Source organism: Chanos chanos, chromosome 9 (assembly GCF_902362185.1).
Source record: "Chanos chanos chromosome 9, fChaCha1.1, whole genome shotgun sequence".
In the NCBI taxonomy this organism is placed as follows: domain Eukaryota; kingdom Metazoa; phylum Chordata; class Actinopteri; order Gonorynchiformes; family Chanidae; genus Chanos; species Chanos chanos.
This window is the reverse complement of record NC_044503.1, coordinates 13,941,820-13,963,476: the sequence shown is the minus strand read 5'-3', so window position 1 is coordinate 13,963,476 and position 21,657 is coordinate 13,941,820. Positions and strand designations below refer to the sequence as shown.

Below are 21,657 nucleotides of genomic sequence, written 5' to 3'. Positions count from 1 at the left end.
TTTTTTTTTTTTTTTTACATTAAATTTTGTCGTCACTGGACCCAAGAGTCAAATGTGTCTTTAAATGTTGTCAGCTGTAACAACTGTACTCGACACACGTTCTGCTTCTCCGTATTTGGAGTCGGCTCAGCCTTTTCAAGGGATATTGTCACATTAGCCTGCTGTATGAAGAAGAGATTTTTAAAAGATTGATATTGAAATGTTTATATGTATTTGCAAGACTACTGACTGTTTTATGAAGCGTGACTACATGTACGGTGGAGACGTAAACATTTAAAACTAAATGCGAATAGCCGATGTGATATGGGTCATTTGAGATTATTACAAGACTAGCGCCTCCCCCTCGGAGCTTTCAAGTTCAGGTGCTTGCATCGATAACCCCGCCCTCAGCTGATGCTTGCCGTGAATCGGACAGTCAAATGAAAGATCCGTGGTTGTCCCCGGCTAAGAGTTAAGTGACATTGGCGTTCACGTATATTAGTGAGCATTCACTTTTTTTCCAGTATATTGCTATTGATCTGTAGTCAAAACATAATAGTCTTATTGCCTTTGGTACTGACACAAGGTGTTGAAGCGCTACAGTAAAGAAGACAAGACGAAAGGTTACAGTAGCGAATGAAGCCTCCTCATTCGTAATCGTGTTACATCGGAAATCTCTTGGTTTGTTGGAACGTTATAGTTGCAATGACAGATTCGAACAGTGAGACGAAGTTGGAGGTGAAACAAGCCAGTAAAGAATTCAAAGAGAGTGAAAACGTTGCGGAAAAATATTCTACGATGACTGGTACCAAGAACAGCGACATGAACGTCAGTGAGCTGCCCGCCGCATTCACTGCGGTCCCTACACACAAGTCCGTGAAGAGGGTAAGTTAGAGGACATTCAGATTTATGTTTTGGGATAAATAGCTTATCACATGTACTCAAAACACCGCGTATGACTTCAATCTGAAGATTAGGTTTTAAATTGTACTATCTTCTCATAGCTGTGTCGAAGGGACCCTCGGCGTTCTAATCGTTGCAGCGGAAACTGGAAACAAGATGCTCCGTTGAACCACTAACCTCCGACAGACTTTAAACTCTTATTATGCATTACCGATTTGACGACTGGATTCAGTAATACGTACCGTCTTGCTCAAAGCAGAAAGTAAAGTACACAGAATTTAAAATACAATCTGACTCTTAATGCTGCGTTTAAATTCTTCCTATTAACGACGTACATCGAAATGAGGCCAGTAAGTGCGCATTACTTTGCTGCACTCCGGCAGCAGTAAATTATGTGTAAATGGGCTATGATGAGCAACATCTGTCTACAAACTACAGTTTATTCAAGGCGTGTAAAAAAACAAACAAACAAAAAAAAAACCTCACACCTCAAACTTCAGCTGGCACAGCATGTGAGAAGAGATATTGTGATATGCCAATAGTACAAATGCCCTTATCTTGAGAACACTTTGACTAAGTCTGAAATTACAGACATACTTAAATTCTCTGAACCTTACTTACTGAGGCTAAGTAAAGAGGTAAAGTTAAGCAAACAGGTAAAGAAAAAGTAAAATGTTTCACAGAAGTACTCAGAAAGGACTCAACAGTTTTCCAAATTCATAAAGCTCCTATATGGCACTGTAACTGCAACGACACAACTGTTTATTTGTTGAATAAAACGTATGTTGAATCCCTCTTGAGTCTTGGGAGGTTGAGGACGGAATGCGTTAGACCTTTTTTTTCCGCGAAGCCAGTGTCCTGCTGTCCGTGGTTTAGAGTGAAGTGTCTCCAGAGTGGTTGCCCTGTTTTGGACAGATTCTGCATGTAAGACAAAACATTAACAGACTGCAACAGGTCAGGCGTTGAAACTCAGGATGCTGCAAATTCCTTACAACCACCAGATGTGTACAGAGTGAGAGTACACAAGGAAAGTGGACGTCAGTTTTTTTTCAGCATTGATGAGTGATTCCTTACCCATCACAAGAGTGGTGCCTGTGTTCTCTCATCTGTATTATCAGGGATGTGGGCACAGGGCACAGTGCAAAAGCAGACATCACTCAGTTTGTTGAAGAGAGAGAGAGAGAGAGAGAGAGAGAGAGAGCAAACACAGGCTCCATGACTGAAGTAGTTCCGCTCCTCTGCCCACTCACTGGTTTGGGGTTGTGTTGGTGTTAGAACTCACTGTACTTGGCTAGTCTTAATCTTAAATGCGCTAATGTACCTGTTACATTTGTCTACATATATATATATACATTTGATGTATGTGTTTTTGAAATTAATTTGATTATTTAAATATTTCTCCTGATGTTTTAAGATTAATGCTTGAAGCCCCTTGTGGAAGCGCTTGAATATTTATCAGTAGCTGTAGTCACGTACAAGCTCTTACTAGTTCTTTTCAATGCAAATGAGCCCTCTCTACTCACACAGGCTGTTTTGAAGAGTTTTGTGTAGTGACCACCTGTTCTGACAGCAGAATCTGCTGAATTAAATATGCCAATCTGGGTATAATCACCCCAGCAACTTTATGCGCAATAAAACTCTAACATCAATAAAGATTGTGTACTCTAGCTTTAATATCTTTGATAAGAACCATTCCGAATAAGTTTTCTGATTAAATGTCACTTTTTTGTCCCCATTGTGTCATTACCTTTGAACCTCTTTCAGCGTAACTGGACTAATCATTGATAACTGGTTATTGGGTGTCTATGTGAAAGTACTTATTAAATCTTTTCAGATCTCAGCAGGTCTCTGAGCTGTAGGTCATGTATTTACTGCCTCGTGCATTTCATATTGTTTCTGCTGCCTGTAACAGATCGCCCATTGTCTTTGCCCCATTTGGTGTAACTTCTTTCCTTCACATATGTTGAGGTGTGTGAACATTTTTTCTGTGGACAGAATCACAGTATCAGATTCAGAGAGGCTTGACACCCAGTGTTGGAGTGGTTTTGGTAACAGCAGGAGGGGAGAGGAGTTTGCAATAAGCTGAGAAATATGACACATGTCTACTGACTGTTCCAGGAACATTTTCCCTGGCCTCCTCGCTCAGGTCAATTCTCAGCACTCAGCTGGGGCTCCGCTCTACCTGCTGCTGAGATTCTTGTCCTGACCTTGAATTAACCTCTGTTATCCACTGGTCTCTGTCAAAAACACAGAGAGAGACTTGGATGCCAGCAGACAGATCATCTGGTACTTAGACAGTCCATTAATTTAAGATCTTTCATTTTTCTCTGCCACCTGGCTTTGAGACAGAATGTTACTTCATGACTTCAAGCTGATTGTTGAAGTTGTTCTTTGTGCTGTGAAAAGTGATAGGTTTGAAGTGAATGCTCATTGTTGAGCAAAGCCATTAATTTTCAGTGGTCAAGCTGGTGGTGGCCGTTGGTGTACGTTAGTATGAGAGTTAAGGGTTGGTGAATACAGAGGAACCGAGTGTGTGACCTGGTCGAGCATGGAGGTGGGGTATATTTTTAAACAGTTGTGCAGGACTGATTTGAACTTGATTCCTATGTTGCTTGTTATGTTGCTGGTTTAGGCTTATGGAAAACAAGGTTTAAATCCCTTCTGATTCCTTTTTTATTAGCAAGCCTGACTACAAAGCTCACAGCAGCACAGCAGGAAAGTACAGTCTTGCGGCACTATGGAGAGAGAGAGAGAGAGAGGGAGAGAGAGAGAGAGAGAGCATGTGGGATTGAGTTGGTTCAGTGAGGCATTCATGTGCACCCTTGGTATTCCAGAATTAGTTCAGTCACCAGGAGCAGGCATTCTTAAGTCTCCTACAGCTGTAGGAAGAACACAAGTGTGTGTGTGTGTGTGTGTGTGTGTTTGAGAGCGAGAGAGAGAGAGGGAGAGAGAAGGAGGAAAAGAAGGAGGGGATGGTGAGGTTCGTGAGAGGTGGAGAGATGCCAGAAGTGAAAGTCGTGTCAGTCCTCAGGAACCTCCCTCTGTCAGTCTGACCACACTAGTAGTACATATTCAGAGCAATAATATATAGTGGCACAGACTAGGAGACAGGAGACAGGAGCTATGGAGCAGAGAAACATCTCCCACCAGGTGAGTGCAATAGCATCATGTCCTCTATGGCCCAATCACAGCCGCCTTTTATTCAATTTGAATGATTCTACTCATGCATATACTCGCATACATAGATACAAGATTTACGTATGTATGTATGTATGCATGCATATACATACACACACACACACACACACACACACATATATATATATATGTGTGTGTGTGTGTGTGTGTGTGTGTATGTGTGTGTCTGTGTGTATGTGTGTGTGTCTGTGAGTGTCTTAGGTTCAGGGGATATCTATATATATTTATATATGTATGCATATGTGACCTTCTAAGTATTTTTCAAAGACTTAGATCTAAATGAGGAGATGGAGCTATAGTTTGTGTGACTGCTAATCAAAGGAAATGCATTTTTGAGACCACTTAAAATGCAGGGCTTTGACAAAAGAAGTGGCAATATGTTGTCACATAATTGTGTGGTCCTGTGAAATGGAAAAGCTGACATTTTTTTGTCATACCATCAAAAATGAAGACTTTACTATGGACAAACAGATGCATGTACACAGAGGAAAGTACACCTGATGGGTCTGTTCTGTTAAGATGATTCCAGATTGATTTCTTAGGAAAAATACAAGCACTCCTGTTGCAAATTGTGGGAACTTGGATGTGGAAAGTACAGTTAGACTATTTCTTTTGGGTCTTATCTCTGTAATCAGACCCCCCATGCTCATGTATCCATGTCATTTGTTTAACATATACACCACTATAAACGTCTAGTTATCGCAAAGACTGTTTTGGGATGTGTTGTGAAGATAGTATCAGATGACCTCGGCATGAATGCCATGCATTTGTTCTTTCCAGTCTTTGTCCCTCAATTAAGTTTTTATTTCCTTTAGATCATACTTGGATTTACGTCACAAATGCATTGTCAGACTTTCCTTTCATGGAATACACTAGCAAATGCTGGTACTCCAATGATAGAAAAAGTAAACCTAACACTGTTTATGTGCCTGACCTGTAAATCAACACAGCTTAAGTTAGTTTGGTTAGAGTCAGTACTCTGATAAGAGAACAAAACTATTATTCTGACAATGATTTAAAAAAAATGCTTATGTTTTATGAGTTTCTCAGAACTCCAAACAATTTTTAATTATTAAAGAGCTAATTATTATAGCGGTGGTCCTTAACTCCAGCCCTTGGAGTCAGCAAGACAGCTTATCACTACACTTGGCATTACTACATTTGATTTGACTGATCCGCTGATTACTTTTAAACCAGGTGTAGCCTACTGATGATTGACATTGTGCACTATGTGAAGTTTAGTGGTTCCCCAGGACTGGAGTTGAGAAACACTGCTGGCTAGTGACCCTTGGTCCAAATAGTTGTCTGTTTTAGAGGTCCCAGCCCACTGTGGTGTTTTTTTTTTTTTCCTGAACTTTTTTTTTTTTTTTCCTTGAAACACCGGCTGTGTGTTTTGTCAACTTTTGCTGGACTGTCAAAAAGTTTTCAGTAAAAACAAATATCATAACATTCTGTCTGGTTCTTGGGTACCGCCTAGAACATCACTGACAAAATCTCAAAGTCAGAGATCAAAATCCAATATATACACACACATATATATATGTATAAATTTATTTTTATACATATGGATGTATGCATATTTTTGCAAGTATTATGGAGAGAGAGAGAGAGAGAAAAAAATGCCCAGGTGGTTTAAGCCATATCAGGGCTAAGGTTCACTGTAACTGAATTGCTACAATATTTATGTGAACATGGAGAAACTATTGTCTGCAGTCATGCATCAAAAGAATCAAATCCTGAGCAGACGGAGGGAAGTGTTTGCTTTCGGTGCCTGGTGGTGATCTATGTAAGCAATGACATGTCTGTCAACCTGCCATGTCCCCAGGGAGAGCAAACTGTTCCACACACACACACACACACACACACATACATGAGCTGGCATGCAGTGAGATATACACACAGAGAGAGAGAGAGAGAGAGAGAGAGAGAGAGAACGTGAAAAAGAGGGAGTCATGTAATCTCTCATTCTCTCCAAGGCTATGACATGAGCGCTGACCACAGAGACACTTTCCTGTGAACAATGTGATTTGTCTTACAGTTAGCACTCAACATTTAATGACATTTAATGTTTTGAATGCTCGCTTATGTCGCCATCTTTTCATTTCCTTTTCATTTCCGGGTCTCATGCAGATTATCTGCTGCTAATCTTACGTTATTAAGAGCACTGATTTTTAGTGTGTTACTCCATATAGTGTTTATGCACTGAAAAGCATATGAACTGAAATTAAACATAAGAATTTTAGGGCAGAGTTTAACAGTCACCATTCATAAGCACAGGAATGACTCAAACCACCGCTTGTTCGTGGTATCTGCATAGGAATCCGACATGCGTATTCTGTAGAAATGCTTTTGAAGCAGGCTCACTGATCCGTGTCAGCAGTTGAGGATCTTGTATGTTTGAATTAAACATAAATGAGTAAAGGGAAAAGCTTGTTTCGAAAATAGAACACCTATAGCTGACTAATTCATCTCCACGTAACTGAGGTGAAACCCAACCAAGATTTATTTATTTTTTTTTAGTTTTGTGTGTAATTATAACTTAACCTCCTAATTCATAAAAAAAGAGAACAGAGCGCAGATGAATGTCTCCTTTCCCTCAAGGAAAACTTTAATAACCGATACTGTGGGTTGTCATGAATGCTTTAGCTTTAACGCTTAGCTGTGCAGTCACTTGAAAAGGGTTCGTTAGAGTGGCTTTTAGTTCCCTGTCAGCTCCTTTTCAGCTCCATGTAGGACTAAATATTCACCACACTCACATCACAATCCATTATGTAGTAACAAGACCAGACTTAGGCTGTACTAAATGACCTGCTGATGCTGATAGCCAATGTCAGTTTGCATCGGATCCACCACTATATTAATCTGTAATCCACTTATTGTTAAATGCAAAATCCCTTTTGTGATTATGTAGTTCAGTCAGTTCTAGTTTAATGATATTTAAGGCTTTGTTTGAAAAAAAAGGAGGATAGATGAATCAAACACTCGTAGAATGCCCACATTTTTGCGCTGCTTGCTCTCTGTCAGTATCTGGAACTTTGCTTTTTGGAGTTGATGTCCATGGTGTTTTCGTTAGTACTTGTGAAAATAGAGGGCCAATTAGTTTTATTTTTAGATTTCAGCCCCTCCCTTAAAATTAGTGTTTCTATTGACATTTTTCAGTCAGATTAAAAACACGTAAACCGTCCACCTGAAAAAGTCAGACTCATTTCTCATTTCTGATCGGTGTGTAGCAGTCTGTCTGTGTAGGACTATTCAAGGAGTCATTATACTGTTTAATTCACCCATCTTCTCTCTTCTCTCTTTGCTGCAGCAAATCCAGTTTGCAAACCAGGAGGATAAACAGGAGTTCAACAAGTTCCCCACCAAGACGGGACGAAGATCTCTTTCTCGATCTATGTCACAGTCCTCCACAGACAGCTACAGTTCAGGTGAGAGAAAGCTCTATCAGTTATACCTCAGCTTCCAGTTGGTTAGAGATTCAGCCTATGTCAAATGAGCCAACACATATCAGTCACAGCCAGGTGCTGAGAGCATTCTTCAGGTGTAGAGCAGAAATAACCAAGAAACACTATCTGTCGTCTCAGTCGGGTAAAGCTGGTCACCTAGTAGTGCCCTCTGATATCATGTGCCTCATTCCTACACTCTGACTATCTCTATCATAACCTAAATATCAGCTCCAAAAGAAACCATTACAAAGAGAAGCTATTACTAATCCAGTAGTGTAATTATGGCACGTATGCTCAGCTGGCATAACAGCAAATTAGCCAGCCCCCCATTGCCGAGGTCGCAAACTCAGATCTCACCTGTCTGGGTCAGGAATATAACTGGCCGTGTTTTTAGAGGGTCAGATGGATAGAGTACACGTCCCTGTTGTTGTATTTCAGTAACTCCTAGCTGTGATCCGTTGCCTTCGCGGTTACAGACGAATCTAAGGGAATAGTAAGGTCCTCAACCCCTGCTGAGTTCCCATGGCTATGCTTGCTAACTGGCAAGTGATAAGAAGAGACTGATTTCGCATGTATTTGGGTGCATCCTCACCCTCTTGGACTGGCACAGCGATCATGCCAACAATCTTACAACAACATAGGTGATTGGCCATTCCAAATTGGGATGAAGAAGGTTAAAAAAAATGGATTAAAAGTGATTGATGTCCAGTTTCTTTTAGGTATCATTCATTTCGGGTGCAGTATCCTGCTTACGTCATACAATGAGACATGATAGTTTGCCATGTTCGCTCTTATCTCTAGCGGCATCGTACACTGACAGCTCGGACGATGAGACTTCTCCCCGGGAGAAGACCCAGGTGAACTCCAAGGGGAGCACTGACTTCTGCGTGAAAAACATCAAGCAGGCCGAATTCGGTCGCCGAGAGATCGAGATCGCAGAGCAAGGTAGAGGGAGTTTCACGAAGAACTGTTCTAAAGCTCTATTTTCTTCATTGCTGTTAGATCACCAGGCCATGATATTAGATCTGTGACGTGTTGCTTTGATGCCAAACTTATTGTGTCTGACTGCAACATACAGATCAAGAACAGAGACTGTAAAGAATGATAAATAGACAGGGAGAATGATAGACAATGCAGTAAAGAAACTGCATGCAGAAACTAGGAATTTGAATATGGAATTTTTTTCTCAAGGCTTCTTATATTATACCATGTTGGGTTTCTCGCTCCTCATTCTGCTGCCCTTGCACTTCTGCAAATGAATGATTAATATGCATATGTTCATTTCACTGCACAGTGCCTGAGTCAGCGCTGACTGGTCTCTCAGATCTGTCGGGTACATGATATATTCCTAGAATTCCATGCACTGAGTAGATTTTTAATGCCTTGTGAACAGAGTGGAGTTTGTTCCAAAATAAGGGCCTAATGCAATCTGCAAATTAGATTAAAAACGAAAGTATTTTATATTCACTTGATAGATTTGATGTTGGACTAAAGATAACATAGTGACAGTGGGTATTTAAAAACTGAGAGATGATATTTCCATTGTGGTTTAAAGGGAACTCTGTCGTTCCGTCTGGTCATGGTCTTGTTGAAAGACGAATAGGATGCCTGTAAGTGACCTGCAGTGGCAAGACTACAACACAGCTGTTATTGTCAGGCCCTCTCAGGAGAGTGAATGTGTGAAAGCTGTTTATGTGGGAGAGACTGTGCTCTCTAGTTTCACACAAGATTGGCTGCCATGTATGTTTGGGGTGGCACGGTTTCTTCTTCTATCCTCTCTGTTTAACCATCAGAACAAAGGCGCTGTCTCTCTCTGATATGGGCGGCTACTGCTTCTCATTTTCATTTCATTCTTTGCTGTGTTAGTCTTATCACTGCAGCCAGACACTGTGGCAGATGCTGATGTCATCTGATCAGCTTTGGTCACTGGGTCTTTACAATTGCCTTTGGGCCTTCGTTGGGAATTATAGTCTTTTCCTCTTTCATACATACACACTATTAGAGTGGTTCCTCTGGCCTTAGGATGTTTTATTTGAAATGTAATAACAAGAACAAGAACAAGAACAACATTATTATTATTATTATTATTATTATTATTATTATTATTATTATTATTATTATTATTATTATTATTATTATTATTGGATGTATCACAGACTGGATATTACAGAAATGATGTCATTTCAAATCAGTGAATGTCTGAGTGCCTGTTCCTTGGCTGTGCTTTTGCTTTGACAGATATGTCTGCACTCATGACTCTGAGGAAGAGGGCTCAGGGGGAGAAGCCACTTGCAGGGGCTAAAATCATTGGCTGCACTCACATCACTGCACAGACAGCAGTAAGTCCTCTCTCCTGCCTGAATGATGTACGCTCCTTCTATAGGGCACACATTTTTACAAAGTGCTTTACTTCCTCTATAGGGAACAGTACCTCAAAGAGTGCACTCCCAAGCAGAACACTCCCAAAAAAGACACTCTTATTTCAGTTGGGTTCAACTCAGCTTTCAGCTTTCATTTTACAGATCCTGTCTATGACTGCACGCATGAATGTAGATAAAAAATACAAACAAAAAGATGCACAAGTGAACAAACAAACACATAAGTAAATCGATAAAAATCCTTTATAGGACCAAAGTGAAAGTGTCGGAATGTATCGCTTTTTTTGTGTATACCTGTATGACTACATGTTTGCCCGGCTGCGTTGGTCTCTTTCAGGTCCTGATTGAGACGCTGGTGGCTTTGGGGGCCCAGTGTCGCTGGACTGCCTGTAACATTTACTCCACTCAGAATGAAGTAGCTGCAGCTTTGGCAGAGAAGGGTAAGCCACCGAAAGCCAATGACTTAGAAACACAGTCGCAGTCAGCACACTGTTTGGAACTGGAAGGCAAATTGGTTTGGGGTCTTAACTACAGTCATAGTTACACTTGTAGGCCTATATATATATATATATATATATATATATATATATGTAGAGTTAAAAATGTAGTTTCATTACTGTTTGATAAAGTTTATCAGAGAAAATGTGAAAGAGGAGACATCACACCACAAGGAACTTTTTTGTGGTCATGACTCAAATTCCCATTTAACTTTATCTTTAAGGTGTGGCTGTTTTTGCCTGGAAAGGAGAGTCGGAGGACGACTTCTGGTGGTGCATCGACCGCTGTGTCAACATGGAGGGGTGGCAGGCAAACATGGTACACTCTTACCCGACCCTGATGACCTTGGTCCGCAAGGTCTGATAGCGTGTAGTTCAGTACATACATCTGAAAGGCTTTCACCAGGGTTAAGAAAAGAACCTTTGATCTAAATGACCTCATAGTTTTTGCAGTTGGTTTTTCGATCGTGAATTGTGTTTGTGTGTGTGTGTGTGTGTGTGTGTGCGCACCCCTGTTATTCTGCTATTAGATCCTGGATGACGGTGGGGACTTGACACACTGGGTGTATAAGAAGTACCCTAGTGTTTTTAAGAGGGTTGGAGGAATCGTTGAAGAGAGTGTAACTGGAGTGCACAGGTAACACTGCTTGACTCTGTAATCAGCTTATAAACAACATGCCATCCAAATCTTACAAAAAAAGTTTACTTTAATATCAGCGTGAGCATTTGACCTTGTCTGGTCAATGCAGTTGCAAACTGACATATCTTAAATGGTTCTCTTACCTGTCCCCATATTTAGGCTCTACCAGCTGTCCAAGGCAGGGAAGCTTTGCGTTCCTGCCATGAACGTGAATGACTCGGTCACCAAGCAAAAGTTTGACAACCTCTACTGCTGCAGGGAGTCAATCTTAGATGGGTGAGCAACACTCCCTTTTGCTAACAGATTTGGCTAATCGTTGTCTTTGATGCTCGGTCTAGTTACAAGTCATTGATATTTAGACTCTAATGCTCTTTAATAATTTATCATTCTGATTTCACATGTGGCTTTTGTAGTCTGAAGAGGACCACTGATGTAATGTTTGGTGGGAAGCAGGTTGTGGTTTGTGGATATGGAGAGGTTAGTTAATGTCACTGGATTTCAGAACATACCAACACATCGGACAGCTCTTTTTGAAGTCTGTTTGGAATATTGAATTACATACGTATCCACAATAATAAACTTACTGGCTTTTCTGTGGTGTGTTCTGGAGGTTGGGAAGGGATGCTGCACTGCTCTGAAAGCACTGGGAGCCATTGTGTGCATCACGGAGATTGATCCTATCTGTGCCCTTCAGGCTTGGTAAGACAGACAACAAAAACATCATCATTTCTTCACATGGACCCTGGTCTGGGTTAATATTACCCACTAAGCTACAGAGAACCATGGAACCATGTGATTTTCTTGAATTTTCCGAGTGACCCTTCACCGTGTGGTCTTTTTGAATCGCTAGTGTGTGTCATGTATTGAACCAGAGAAAAATTAACTTGTGTGGGGACTTCAAGTTCAAATCTTGTATTTTATTGCAGTGCAGTGTATAGTAAACAGAGGATTATGGTTAATGCTTCTTTGTTGGATTTTGTCTGTTTGTAGTATGGATGGGTTCCGTGTGGTCAAGCTTACTGAAGTCGTACGCCAAATGGACGTTGTCATAACCTGCACAGGTGAGCTTAGAAGATTTGCACTCTCAGATCTCAGATTTAGCCATTTTTACAGCCATGGTCAAGCACACTGAAACATTCAGCCTGATGCCCTTGTATTCATATCCTTTTATAATGTAGTTCTGGTATCTCTGAGCCTAGGGACTGTTTAAATAATTCTTAGAAAGACCAATGTTTGCATTACATCTGTCACAAGTTGCTGGAAAGTGGGAGAGTATTACAGTCATGACTGCTATGCTTTCCAGGATCTTTTAGGCTTTGTTTATCAAGAAAGGATGTCAATAGCCAGTTTGTAGTGTTTTTTTTTTTTTCTTGTAAAAATTGAAGCCCCAGTCAGTTTAGCTGGAGTGTTTACCTTACACGGGGTGATTTATTGTGACTGTTGTTCAGTATTAGTATCAGTCTTATACACTCATTTCTTTAAAAAAAACCCCACTAAAACCCCTGTCCTATCCCTCACAAGACTGCACAATCTACCCATTTTTAATGCTTCCAACCAATAAAATATGATGTGACCGTTTCAATTAATGTCCACAGGGAATAAGAATGTGGTTACGAGAGACCATCTGGACCGCATGAAGAATGGCTGTATTGTGTGTAACATGGGTCACTCTAACACAGAGATTGATGTGGTGAGTGTTTGGGATCCTTGCCAGCTTCTCAGAATGTGGGCTTGCAGTGCCAATCTTATCACAAGTGCTTTAACAAGTCTAGAACGGAGGATGTTTGCAAACAGGTATTGTTTGATGTCAGAGGTTACTTAATGAGCCTGAAAGCCACTTAGAAAGTGTGACTCCAACAGCAGAAACTGGGAGCTCTTAGCAGACCTGTGATATGATGGAAGCAGTGATTGCTATGTCGACTGTAGTCTACTGTTGTACCTGGCAGGAGCCGGTACAGTGTGTTCTGTGCCATAGGACTGTCTCGGCGCGATATTGAAAGCTGTTGTGAGGTAATATTTGGTCACCAAAACACATGAGGAAATCAGTGGCGTATCTTACATCTGTCTTAGTCTCCCCTCTTTGTGAGATTTGTATATTCCTTTACAACGGCGTGTTGTGAGCTGAATAAGTCAAATAAATGATCTGGAGAGGTCAGATGGAGATATCAGAGCGATGGAGGGAAGCTGAAGGGAGATGTGGAAGTACTTGAGATAGAGATGTCTGTGGAAAAAAGAAAAAAAAAAGGACACATTGAAAGGGAAAACGAAAAATCAGAGTGATGTGTATATGTAGATAAGATCAGTCATGCTTTTTGGAAGCTTAGAGAAGATGGTGTTTGTTCAAAACACACACGCACGCATACACGCATGCAGACACAAGCACACATGCGCACGCACATCAACACACACACACACACACACATATGCACAATGCTTTGGTGCATACACAAACATACAAACTTGCACCAAAAATATTCTGAATGAATACCCATTGTTTTAATAACTAACCAATATTGCGCCTGTACTACCATAGCTCATTCAGTAAAATAAAATCTATTCAGTAGTTCCATAGCTATTTAGATGTGAGTTGGTTTATTAATAAAGCAACTTTAAAATAGGTTACCAGACCTTGTATTCTAGATTGATCAAATGTCTCTGACACTACAATTTTCATACGTCTACATGGAAAGAGTGACCATTGAACATTACAAGCGTAAAGTTTAATAAGTGTTTACTTAGAACTTGTAAAAGATTAATGGAGAATTTGGTCTTCTGTATGCTAAATTTAAAGTACCTGTCTGTGGCTATCTCTTGCGACTGCATCTTTTCAAAGATAACACGATGTGTCACATGTGACGCCGAGTCTAGGCTCCCACCACAATTTACCCTATCAACATTTCAACATAACTTGACCTCTCAAGTCACTTTGACCGCCATCTGGCCCTCACTTTTCAACCTCCCTGACTTTTAAAAAAAAAAAAAAAAAAAAAAAATCTTGTTCTTCAAGCGTAGTGTGACGTATCAGATCAGCGATATGTGTACACACCGTCAGGTGGGACTGATCAAGTATTAGTCATGACCGAGGATACTGTGGAACTTTAAATTTTGATTTTGTGTATATCATATGTTTGTGTGCATGTTATGACTTAATTTTTCAAACGATTGTAATTTCATGCTTGGCATGGTAACTAACCATGTCTTCGCTCCTCTAGGCTAGTTTGAGGACCCCTGAGCTGACATGGGAGAGAGTGCGTTCACAGGTGGATCATGTTATCTGGCCCGATGGGAAGAGAGTCATCTTATTGGCGGAGGTATCTCTTCCCTTCTTGCCTCTGTTTTTGCATATGATTCAGTTCTTGTGACAGATGCTGAGTTTGTGCCTGTCGTGTGTTATTCCCAGGGTCGGCTTCTCAACCTCAGCTGCTCTACTGTTCCTTCATTCGTGCTGTCAATCACAGCTACAACTCAGGTTACTATTCACATATACGCATGCACATTATGACGTCTTAAGATGTTTTCTGCTTCAACATTCACTGATTTTTTTTTTTCAAGTGTTATTTGAAAGGGTGAGACTTTGTATTATTGTGTTTTACTAATGATCAAAAAAACTGATATAGAATTATAAAAAAATGAATTTTAAACTATTGTTTAGTGGTTCCTTTTTATCTCATTTGAAAGTCTTACTGCTGCATCAAAGTTTATTATTCAGTAGGTCTATAAGCATTGTTTAAAGAACGTTTTTATAGCTTTTATGTTTGTCTCAAGGCTCTTGCTCTGATCGAACTGTACAATGCTCCGGAAGGCCGCTACAAACAGGATGTCTATCTGTTACCTAAAAAGATGGGTAAGCCTCCCATTGCTGTGGATAAAGTATATCCAACAAAGGACCTCATGTAAAACACTGATAAAGAAACAGTGTGGTCATGAGAGAGAACACCTGTCTGTGTGTGTGTGTCTTTCAGATGAGTACGTGGCCAGTTTGCACCTGCCTAATTTTGACGCTCACCTCACCGAGATGTCCGATGAGCAGGCCAAGTATATGGGCCTCAACAAGAACGGACCCTTCAAACCTAATTACTACAGGTACAAGTCCACTTCAAACTTATTCAGAACCAACAAGCATGACAGTATAAAGGCTGATGATTTAGCACGTGTGATTCATTTGACCTTATTTCACCTTGCACTGGGGTGACTTTGAAATGATTGTGCACAAAGGCCCCTTTTAGTTCTAAAATATGACATGAAAATCTTATGACTCGAGTATTACAGTGACTGAATTTATTTCTTTTATTATTATGATTTCATCTACGCATGGAAGGGACATTTGATTTAATTATCACATGGAAAGGACATTTAAGCAGGGCCACAATTTTTTCAATTATCCATGTGACAGTATCTTTGCATTAGAGTATGACAACGTGGTCATTTGTTGCCCCCTGCTGTCAGTGAATGGAACATCCTGTTGCAACACGTGATTTCATAAGAGATAATGTTTACCTCTGAGGCTATTTAATATTGTCTCAGCACACCCTGCCACTTACAATTACATGAAACTAGAGATTTTAATTATTAATTAAATAAGTAAGTCAAATTCAGTAAATAATAAAGTAATTCAGTATCACACACATACATACGATTTGTATCACAGCAGTGGAAGGTCATCTAATGTTCATGAATAATTCACAGGTATTAAAATGAGGGGAATCCCAGTGACCCATACCTGAGATGATGAGACGGTCCTGGAGGAAGAGAGGGGTGTTTTCTGACGTACTGTTCATGTTTTCAACAAAGAAACATTATGTCACTGAATGTTGTCGTCTGTTGATTTTATTTTTTATCTTGAAAGTACAGCATAAGAACGTGTATGAGACCAAAATAAATGTGTATGTGACATGTCACTGTCATTCATTTTTCTTATGGTAGCACATTACGATGTCTTAAAAGTTTTCTGTAATCAGCCTTTATAATCAAATCGTCAAAAGGACGCATTCTCTCTGAAGACAGCTATGAAGTGGTGCCAAGCTATAGCGTTGTGACTAAGGATTTAATCATGTCACACTGATCTTCTGTCATCTTTGGTTCTGATCACACGGCTTTTAGATTTCATTTGCTTAAAGATTCTTCTCTTTTTCTCTCACCTCTCATAGCAGTTGGATCATATTGATGGGATATTCCACTATTTGGAGTATCTGAAATACTATATGTGCTCTGGGACTACAGACGCAAATGAGTGTACAGCGTCTATGTTGTTCTGTATTTGTAATATAACCCCACTCATCTGGAATGTTCCAGCTGCGCTGGCCATAAGACTATTATTTGCTGTATACCCGCGACTGTGTTGAGCAGTTGCTTTTTAAGGGGGGCTTTTTGGTGGAATTATATCAATCCCAGGATGCAACAGTGAAAATATAAAATACCAAGAGTAAACGCCACTGTGAGTACAGTCATTGATATTAGAACACGCAATATTTACTGGACACATACACAAACAAACTGACTCTGAGGTCAGTCTGGGAGTCAAAGGGTTATCTTTAATAGAGCCACTGAAAATGTTATAAATGTAAGTTTTATGTTACAGTACTTAACCTTGTTTTATCAACAAAGCCACCGGTCATTTCATTGTCTGAATAGGTGCTGCCTTTTGAAGTCATGAAACATTCCTCATGTTTAATAAATGCTATTATGGTTCAGTACCTTACGCGTATGGGTGTAATCCTTCTAGTCAACTGAAACAGGAAAACGTAAAAAAGTGTTACAACTGACAAATCTCCCATTTACAGCCCTCCCATTTCCAAATCAACCTTAAATGAATTAAAATACAGACCCAGACAAATGAGACATCAAAAATAAGTTTTATCATTTAATTCACAGGAGTGTTCATTTGTTGTGCTTCACGATAATAGCCATGCGGCTTGTCGTTCGGTCTCATAATCTGCATTTTAAAGTCAATGGTTGTAACCTCGCCCATAATTTGCTCACAGCAGTACCATGCCGGCCATAAAACGAAACCGCCGTGTTCGGCAGGAGCAGTGGCATGTTCAGGAACGATCAGTGTCTGGAAAGTTCACGAGCGCAGTGTCACCCTCTAAAGTTACACGCTCGTCATAGCATCGAGAGATCTGGCAGTTCTAGAACCACCATTGGGAGTATAAATGAAACAGCGTCGCGCAGTGTATGGAACATAAAACAGCCAACTTCTCAAGCTGGTTGCAAGAGAGAAGCGGATTTAAAGCAACGCGAAGTACAGCTACAAAGTCTTGTAAGTAGCACGTTACACTTTATTCATTACGGTTAATCTGATGAGGTTTTAAATATACCGATAACATATTTAGTCTTTAAAGTTTGTCGAATCAGTAGAAAGTATTTTTTATTGCTTTTCCGTATCACTCATTTTCGTGTCAGTACAGTTAGATTTTGCAGTGATTTTAGACTTTTCAAGATTTGATGTTAGTTAGCTTGGGCCGAGTAGAATTATGAATTTTTAAAGTAAAGGCGTTTTGAGGAATGTATTTTAAAAAATGTGTGACTTTTAAGAAAACTCATAGATCTTTTTTTTTTATCAGATTCAAGACAATTCAGAGAGATCACAAAGATGTCATCGGCTAAAGGAGTATCCATTGGAATTGACCTGGGTACGACTTACTCCTGCGTAGGTGTATTTCAGCATGGAAAAGTGGAAATCATTGCAAATGACCAGGGTAATAGGACCACGCCCAGCTATGTGGCCTTCACAGACACAGAGAGGCTCATTGGAGATGCTGCCAAAAACCAGGTGGCCATGAACCCCAACAACACAATATTTGATGCCAAGCGCCTCATCGGCCGAAAGTACAATGATCCTATTGTGCAGTCTGACATGAAGCTCTGGCCATTCAGAGTGGTCAGTGACGGTGGTAAGCCCAAAGTTCAGGTAGAGTACAAGGGAGAGACCAAGACATTCTACCCTGAGGAGATTTCCTCCATGGTCCTTGTCAAAATGAGGGAAATTGCTGAAGCCTATCTTGGACAGAGAGTCACCAATGCAGTCATTACAGTTCCAGCCTATTTCAATGACTCACAGCGTCAGGCCACCAAAGATGCTGGAGTAATAGCCGGGCTTAATGTTCTCAGGATCATCAATGAACCCACAGCAGCTGCAATCGCCTATGGACTGGACAAAGGCAGGAAAGGCGAACGCAACGTCTTAATCTTTGATCTCGGTGGAGGCACTTTTGATGTATCCATCCTGACGATTGAGGATGGAATCTTTGCGGTCAAGGCTACAGCTGGTGACACACATCTTGGAGGAGAGGACTTTGATAATCGCATGGTCAAACACTTTGTCGAAGAGTTCAAGAGGAAACACAAGAAAGACATCAGCCAAAACAAGAGGGCAGTAAGGAGACTTCGCACTGCCTGTGAGAGGGCCAAGAGAACCTTATCTTCCAGCTCCCAAGCCAGCATTGAGATTGACTCTCTATTTGATGGCATTGACTTCTACACGTCGATCACAAGGGCTCGCTTTGAGGAGCTGAATTCCGAACTCTTCAGGGGAACACTGGAACCTGTGGAGAAGGCTTTGATGGATGCTAAAATGGACAAATCTCAAATCCACGACATCGTCTTGGTTGGTGGCTCCACAAGAATCCCAAAGATCCAGAAACTTCTGCAGGATTTCTTTAACGGCAGGGACCTGAACAAGAGCATAAACCCAGATGAAGCAGTGGCATATGGTGCGGCTGTTCAGGCAGCTATTCTCATGGGTGACACCTCTGAAAATGTCCAAGACTTACTGCTTCTGGATGTTGCCCCACTTTCGCTGGGTATTGAGACAGCTGGAGGAGTCATGACTGCCCTCATCAAACGCAACACTACAATCCCCACCAAACAGACACAGATCTTCTCTACCTACTCTGACAACCAACCAGGTGTGTTGATCCAAGTATATGAGGGAGAGAGGGCCATGACTAAGGACAACAACCTGCTTGGCAGGTTTGAGCTCACAGGTATTCCTCCAGCACCAAGAGGTGTGCCTCAGATTGAGGTGACCTTTGACATTGACGCAAACGGCATCCTGAATGTTTCTGCAGTGGACAAGAGCACTGGTAAAGAGAACAAGATCACTATCACGAACGACAAGGGTCGCCTGAGCAAAGAGGATATCGAGAGGATGGTGCAGGAAGCGGAGAAGTACAAGGCTGAAGATGAGGTCCAGAGAGAGAAGATTGCTGCCAAGAACTCTCTGGAATCCCTCGCCTTTAATATGAAGAACAGTGTCGAGGATGAAAAACTTCAGGGGAAGATTAGCGAGGAGGACAAGAAGAAGGTTGTTGACAAGTGTAAGGAGGTCATAAGTTGGCTTGAGAACAACCAGCTGGCTGAAAAAGAGGAGTATGAGCACCACCAGAAGGAACTGGAGAGCGTGTGCAACCCCATCATCTCCAAACTGTACCAAGGAGGAGTACCTCCCGCTGGCTGTGGAGCCCAGGCAGATTCAGGCTCTCAGGGTCCCACCATTGAAGAGGTGGACTGAAAGCAATGAACTGAATGACTGCTCTGCACTATGGAACTGTTGCACAAAAATGCAGTTTTCTTTATATGAGGATGTCATTACATTTGGTGCTTCCTTAGCTTCAGCTGCCAAATTTACATGTATAAAGATGCCAGGCTGTGATATTTGTTTGTCAACTTTGATTTAATTTGAATGATTTCTCTCTTCCCATAAGGATAAAATGCGTTCCCTTTTTATGAAAGTGTGTTCCTCTACCACTATTGTTACCTATTATTGATGCTTTTTTAAAAAAATTAATATATTTGTTCTACGCTGAACTTCATACTTTTAATAAAATAATGAAATATTCATATTTGGTGCATTTCTTGTCTTGTACTTCAAAAATGAATTAACAAATAAATTAGGATTACATCTGAGAAACCACAAAATAGGTAACTTGACATCTAATTCTGCAAATGTGTAAACAGTGTTGTACCACACACTTTACACATAAATCAGCATATACATTTCCAACAAAATGTAAAGCATATAATACAGTTATACTTGTGGACTAACATCTATGTCAGGATAGGCATCATTATTCATAAGGGAGAAAATTGCCTATGATCAGAAATCATGTCAGACTGAATTAACATTATAAACATTAGTGGCATTAGTGATCTGATTAATGTAATCATTATATTTACACATCACACTTCCATGAATGGAGTGTAGGCAGCATACTCTACTCGTCTCTGCTCTGTCCTGAGTACTTCCCCAAGAGCACGCCGGGTGAGTAAAAAATGCCATCCAGAAAATGCCATCCAATCTGTGCAGGCTGCTAAAACCTATCTAATCTTCACACACAGATCAGTACAGACAACAGAAATCCAACCAGCCGAATCGCTTTCTCTGAAAAACTGGGACTGATTACAGAATATTGCTCTACCAAATTTTTTTTCGCGTTCAGAAAAAGAAAGAGTGTTGGAAACAGCAAAAGTGTTATGCCAATTTTCAGATGCAGACCTGACAACAAAAGGAGTTTGAAAGCAAAGGCTTATGACCTATCTCCGCTACCCTAAAGAAACACTAGATGGCAATATATAACACACCAGTAACAAACTAGTTCAGTCTAAAAGTTGCTGGGATTCAAGTACACAAATTGGCCTCGGAGCCTACATTAAAAACAGGTACGTCATGATAAAAGACAGAACATTTGAGACATCACAGAGGGTTTAGGCGTAATTTCATTCCCCCCCTTTGTATCTGAGGGCACAGCGTACTACTAGGGAATATATTATCAGTATGATAACGTATACGTTCGGTTTTCGTATAAGTGAAAAGTCAACGTATTAAAGGTCCAAGAAAAAAACACAAACAAACTAAGAAGAAAAGCAGTAGTAAGACACACCCCGGCAATAGTAAGTGCTCATTTAAAAAGTGGTAGCTTGTAGTGAATGGAATATGTGTAAATAATGCATGTCCCCCACATCATGACTGACAGTAGCATAGTGAGACTGTTGTTGCTCCACTTTATACAATTTATTTTTTATGTGTTCCGCAATAAATGACCCATTACTTTAATGATCACCTTCAATAGGGCTTGGTCAATTTCCTCTCTAGTATACTGCTCTTCATATATATAATTCTTTTTAATGTGTTGCAAATGGAATTTTAAAATGACTCGGTTCCGGTTCTGTATTTCCTATTAGATGACTGATGCTGCTTCATCTAACAAAGTATGCTTTATTCTTGTCTGTCCCACTCACGGCTGGTTCAATTATACGCGGTCGTTCAGATGAATTATTGTGTATATTTATCCTGCACAGAAGATTTTTAATTCATTCAATTAGCATTTAATTCAGTCTGCTGTCAGAACGTATGCCAGCAAGTCAATGGTTTTGGTCATATATTAGCATTCCTGTATGACTTAATGACGAACAATGAAATCACGAATACCTCTGGCATACTCAAGTTGTTGAGACATATCCGATACTGTGTTTGTGTTTGCGTCTACTGGCACAAGAAGATAGATTTTTCTCCTCAAATGAGTGGCGTAACGCACATCAGATAATAGTAATAATCGCAACGTCAAAAATAAAACAACGAAAGTCATCATCATCATTATCATCATCACTATGAGCCA

General features: G+C 40.4%; 2 protein-coding genes across 2 annotated transcripts; both read left to right on the top strand.

Moving 5' to 3' along the window:
- The first annotated feature begins 684 nt into the window (after positions 1–684).
- Positions 685–17,149, top strand: ahcyl1 (adenosylhomocysteinase-like 1). Its single transcript, XM_030785224.1, has 17 exons — positions 685–864; positions 7,391–7,508; positions 8,328–8,471; positions 9,765–9,865; positions 10,242–10,344; positions 10,626–10,720; positions 10,932–11,038; positions 11,201–11,317; positions 11,455–11,518; positions 11,652–11,740; positions 12,032–12,102; positions 12,637–12,731; positions 14,254–14,352; positions 14,442–14,510; positions 14,807–14,885; positions 15,004–15,124; positions 17,023–17,149. The coding sequence occupies exons 1-17, from the start codon at positions 685–687 to the stop codon at positions 17,147–17,149; spliced, it is 1,779 nt and encodes a 592-aa protein (XP_030641084.1).
- Positions 17,150–17,633: 484 nt separating this feature from the next.
- hspa1b (heat shock protein family A (Hsp70) member 1B) lies at positions 17,634–19,553 on the top strand. Its single transcript, XM_030784357.1, has one exon. It carries the CDS (start codon positions 17,634–17,636, stop codon positions 19,551–19,553), a length of 1,920 nt encoding a protein of 639 aa, XP_030640217.1.
- The last annotated feature ends 2,104 nt before the right edge of the window (positions 19,554–21,657 follow it).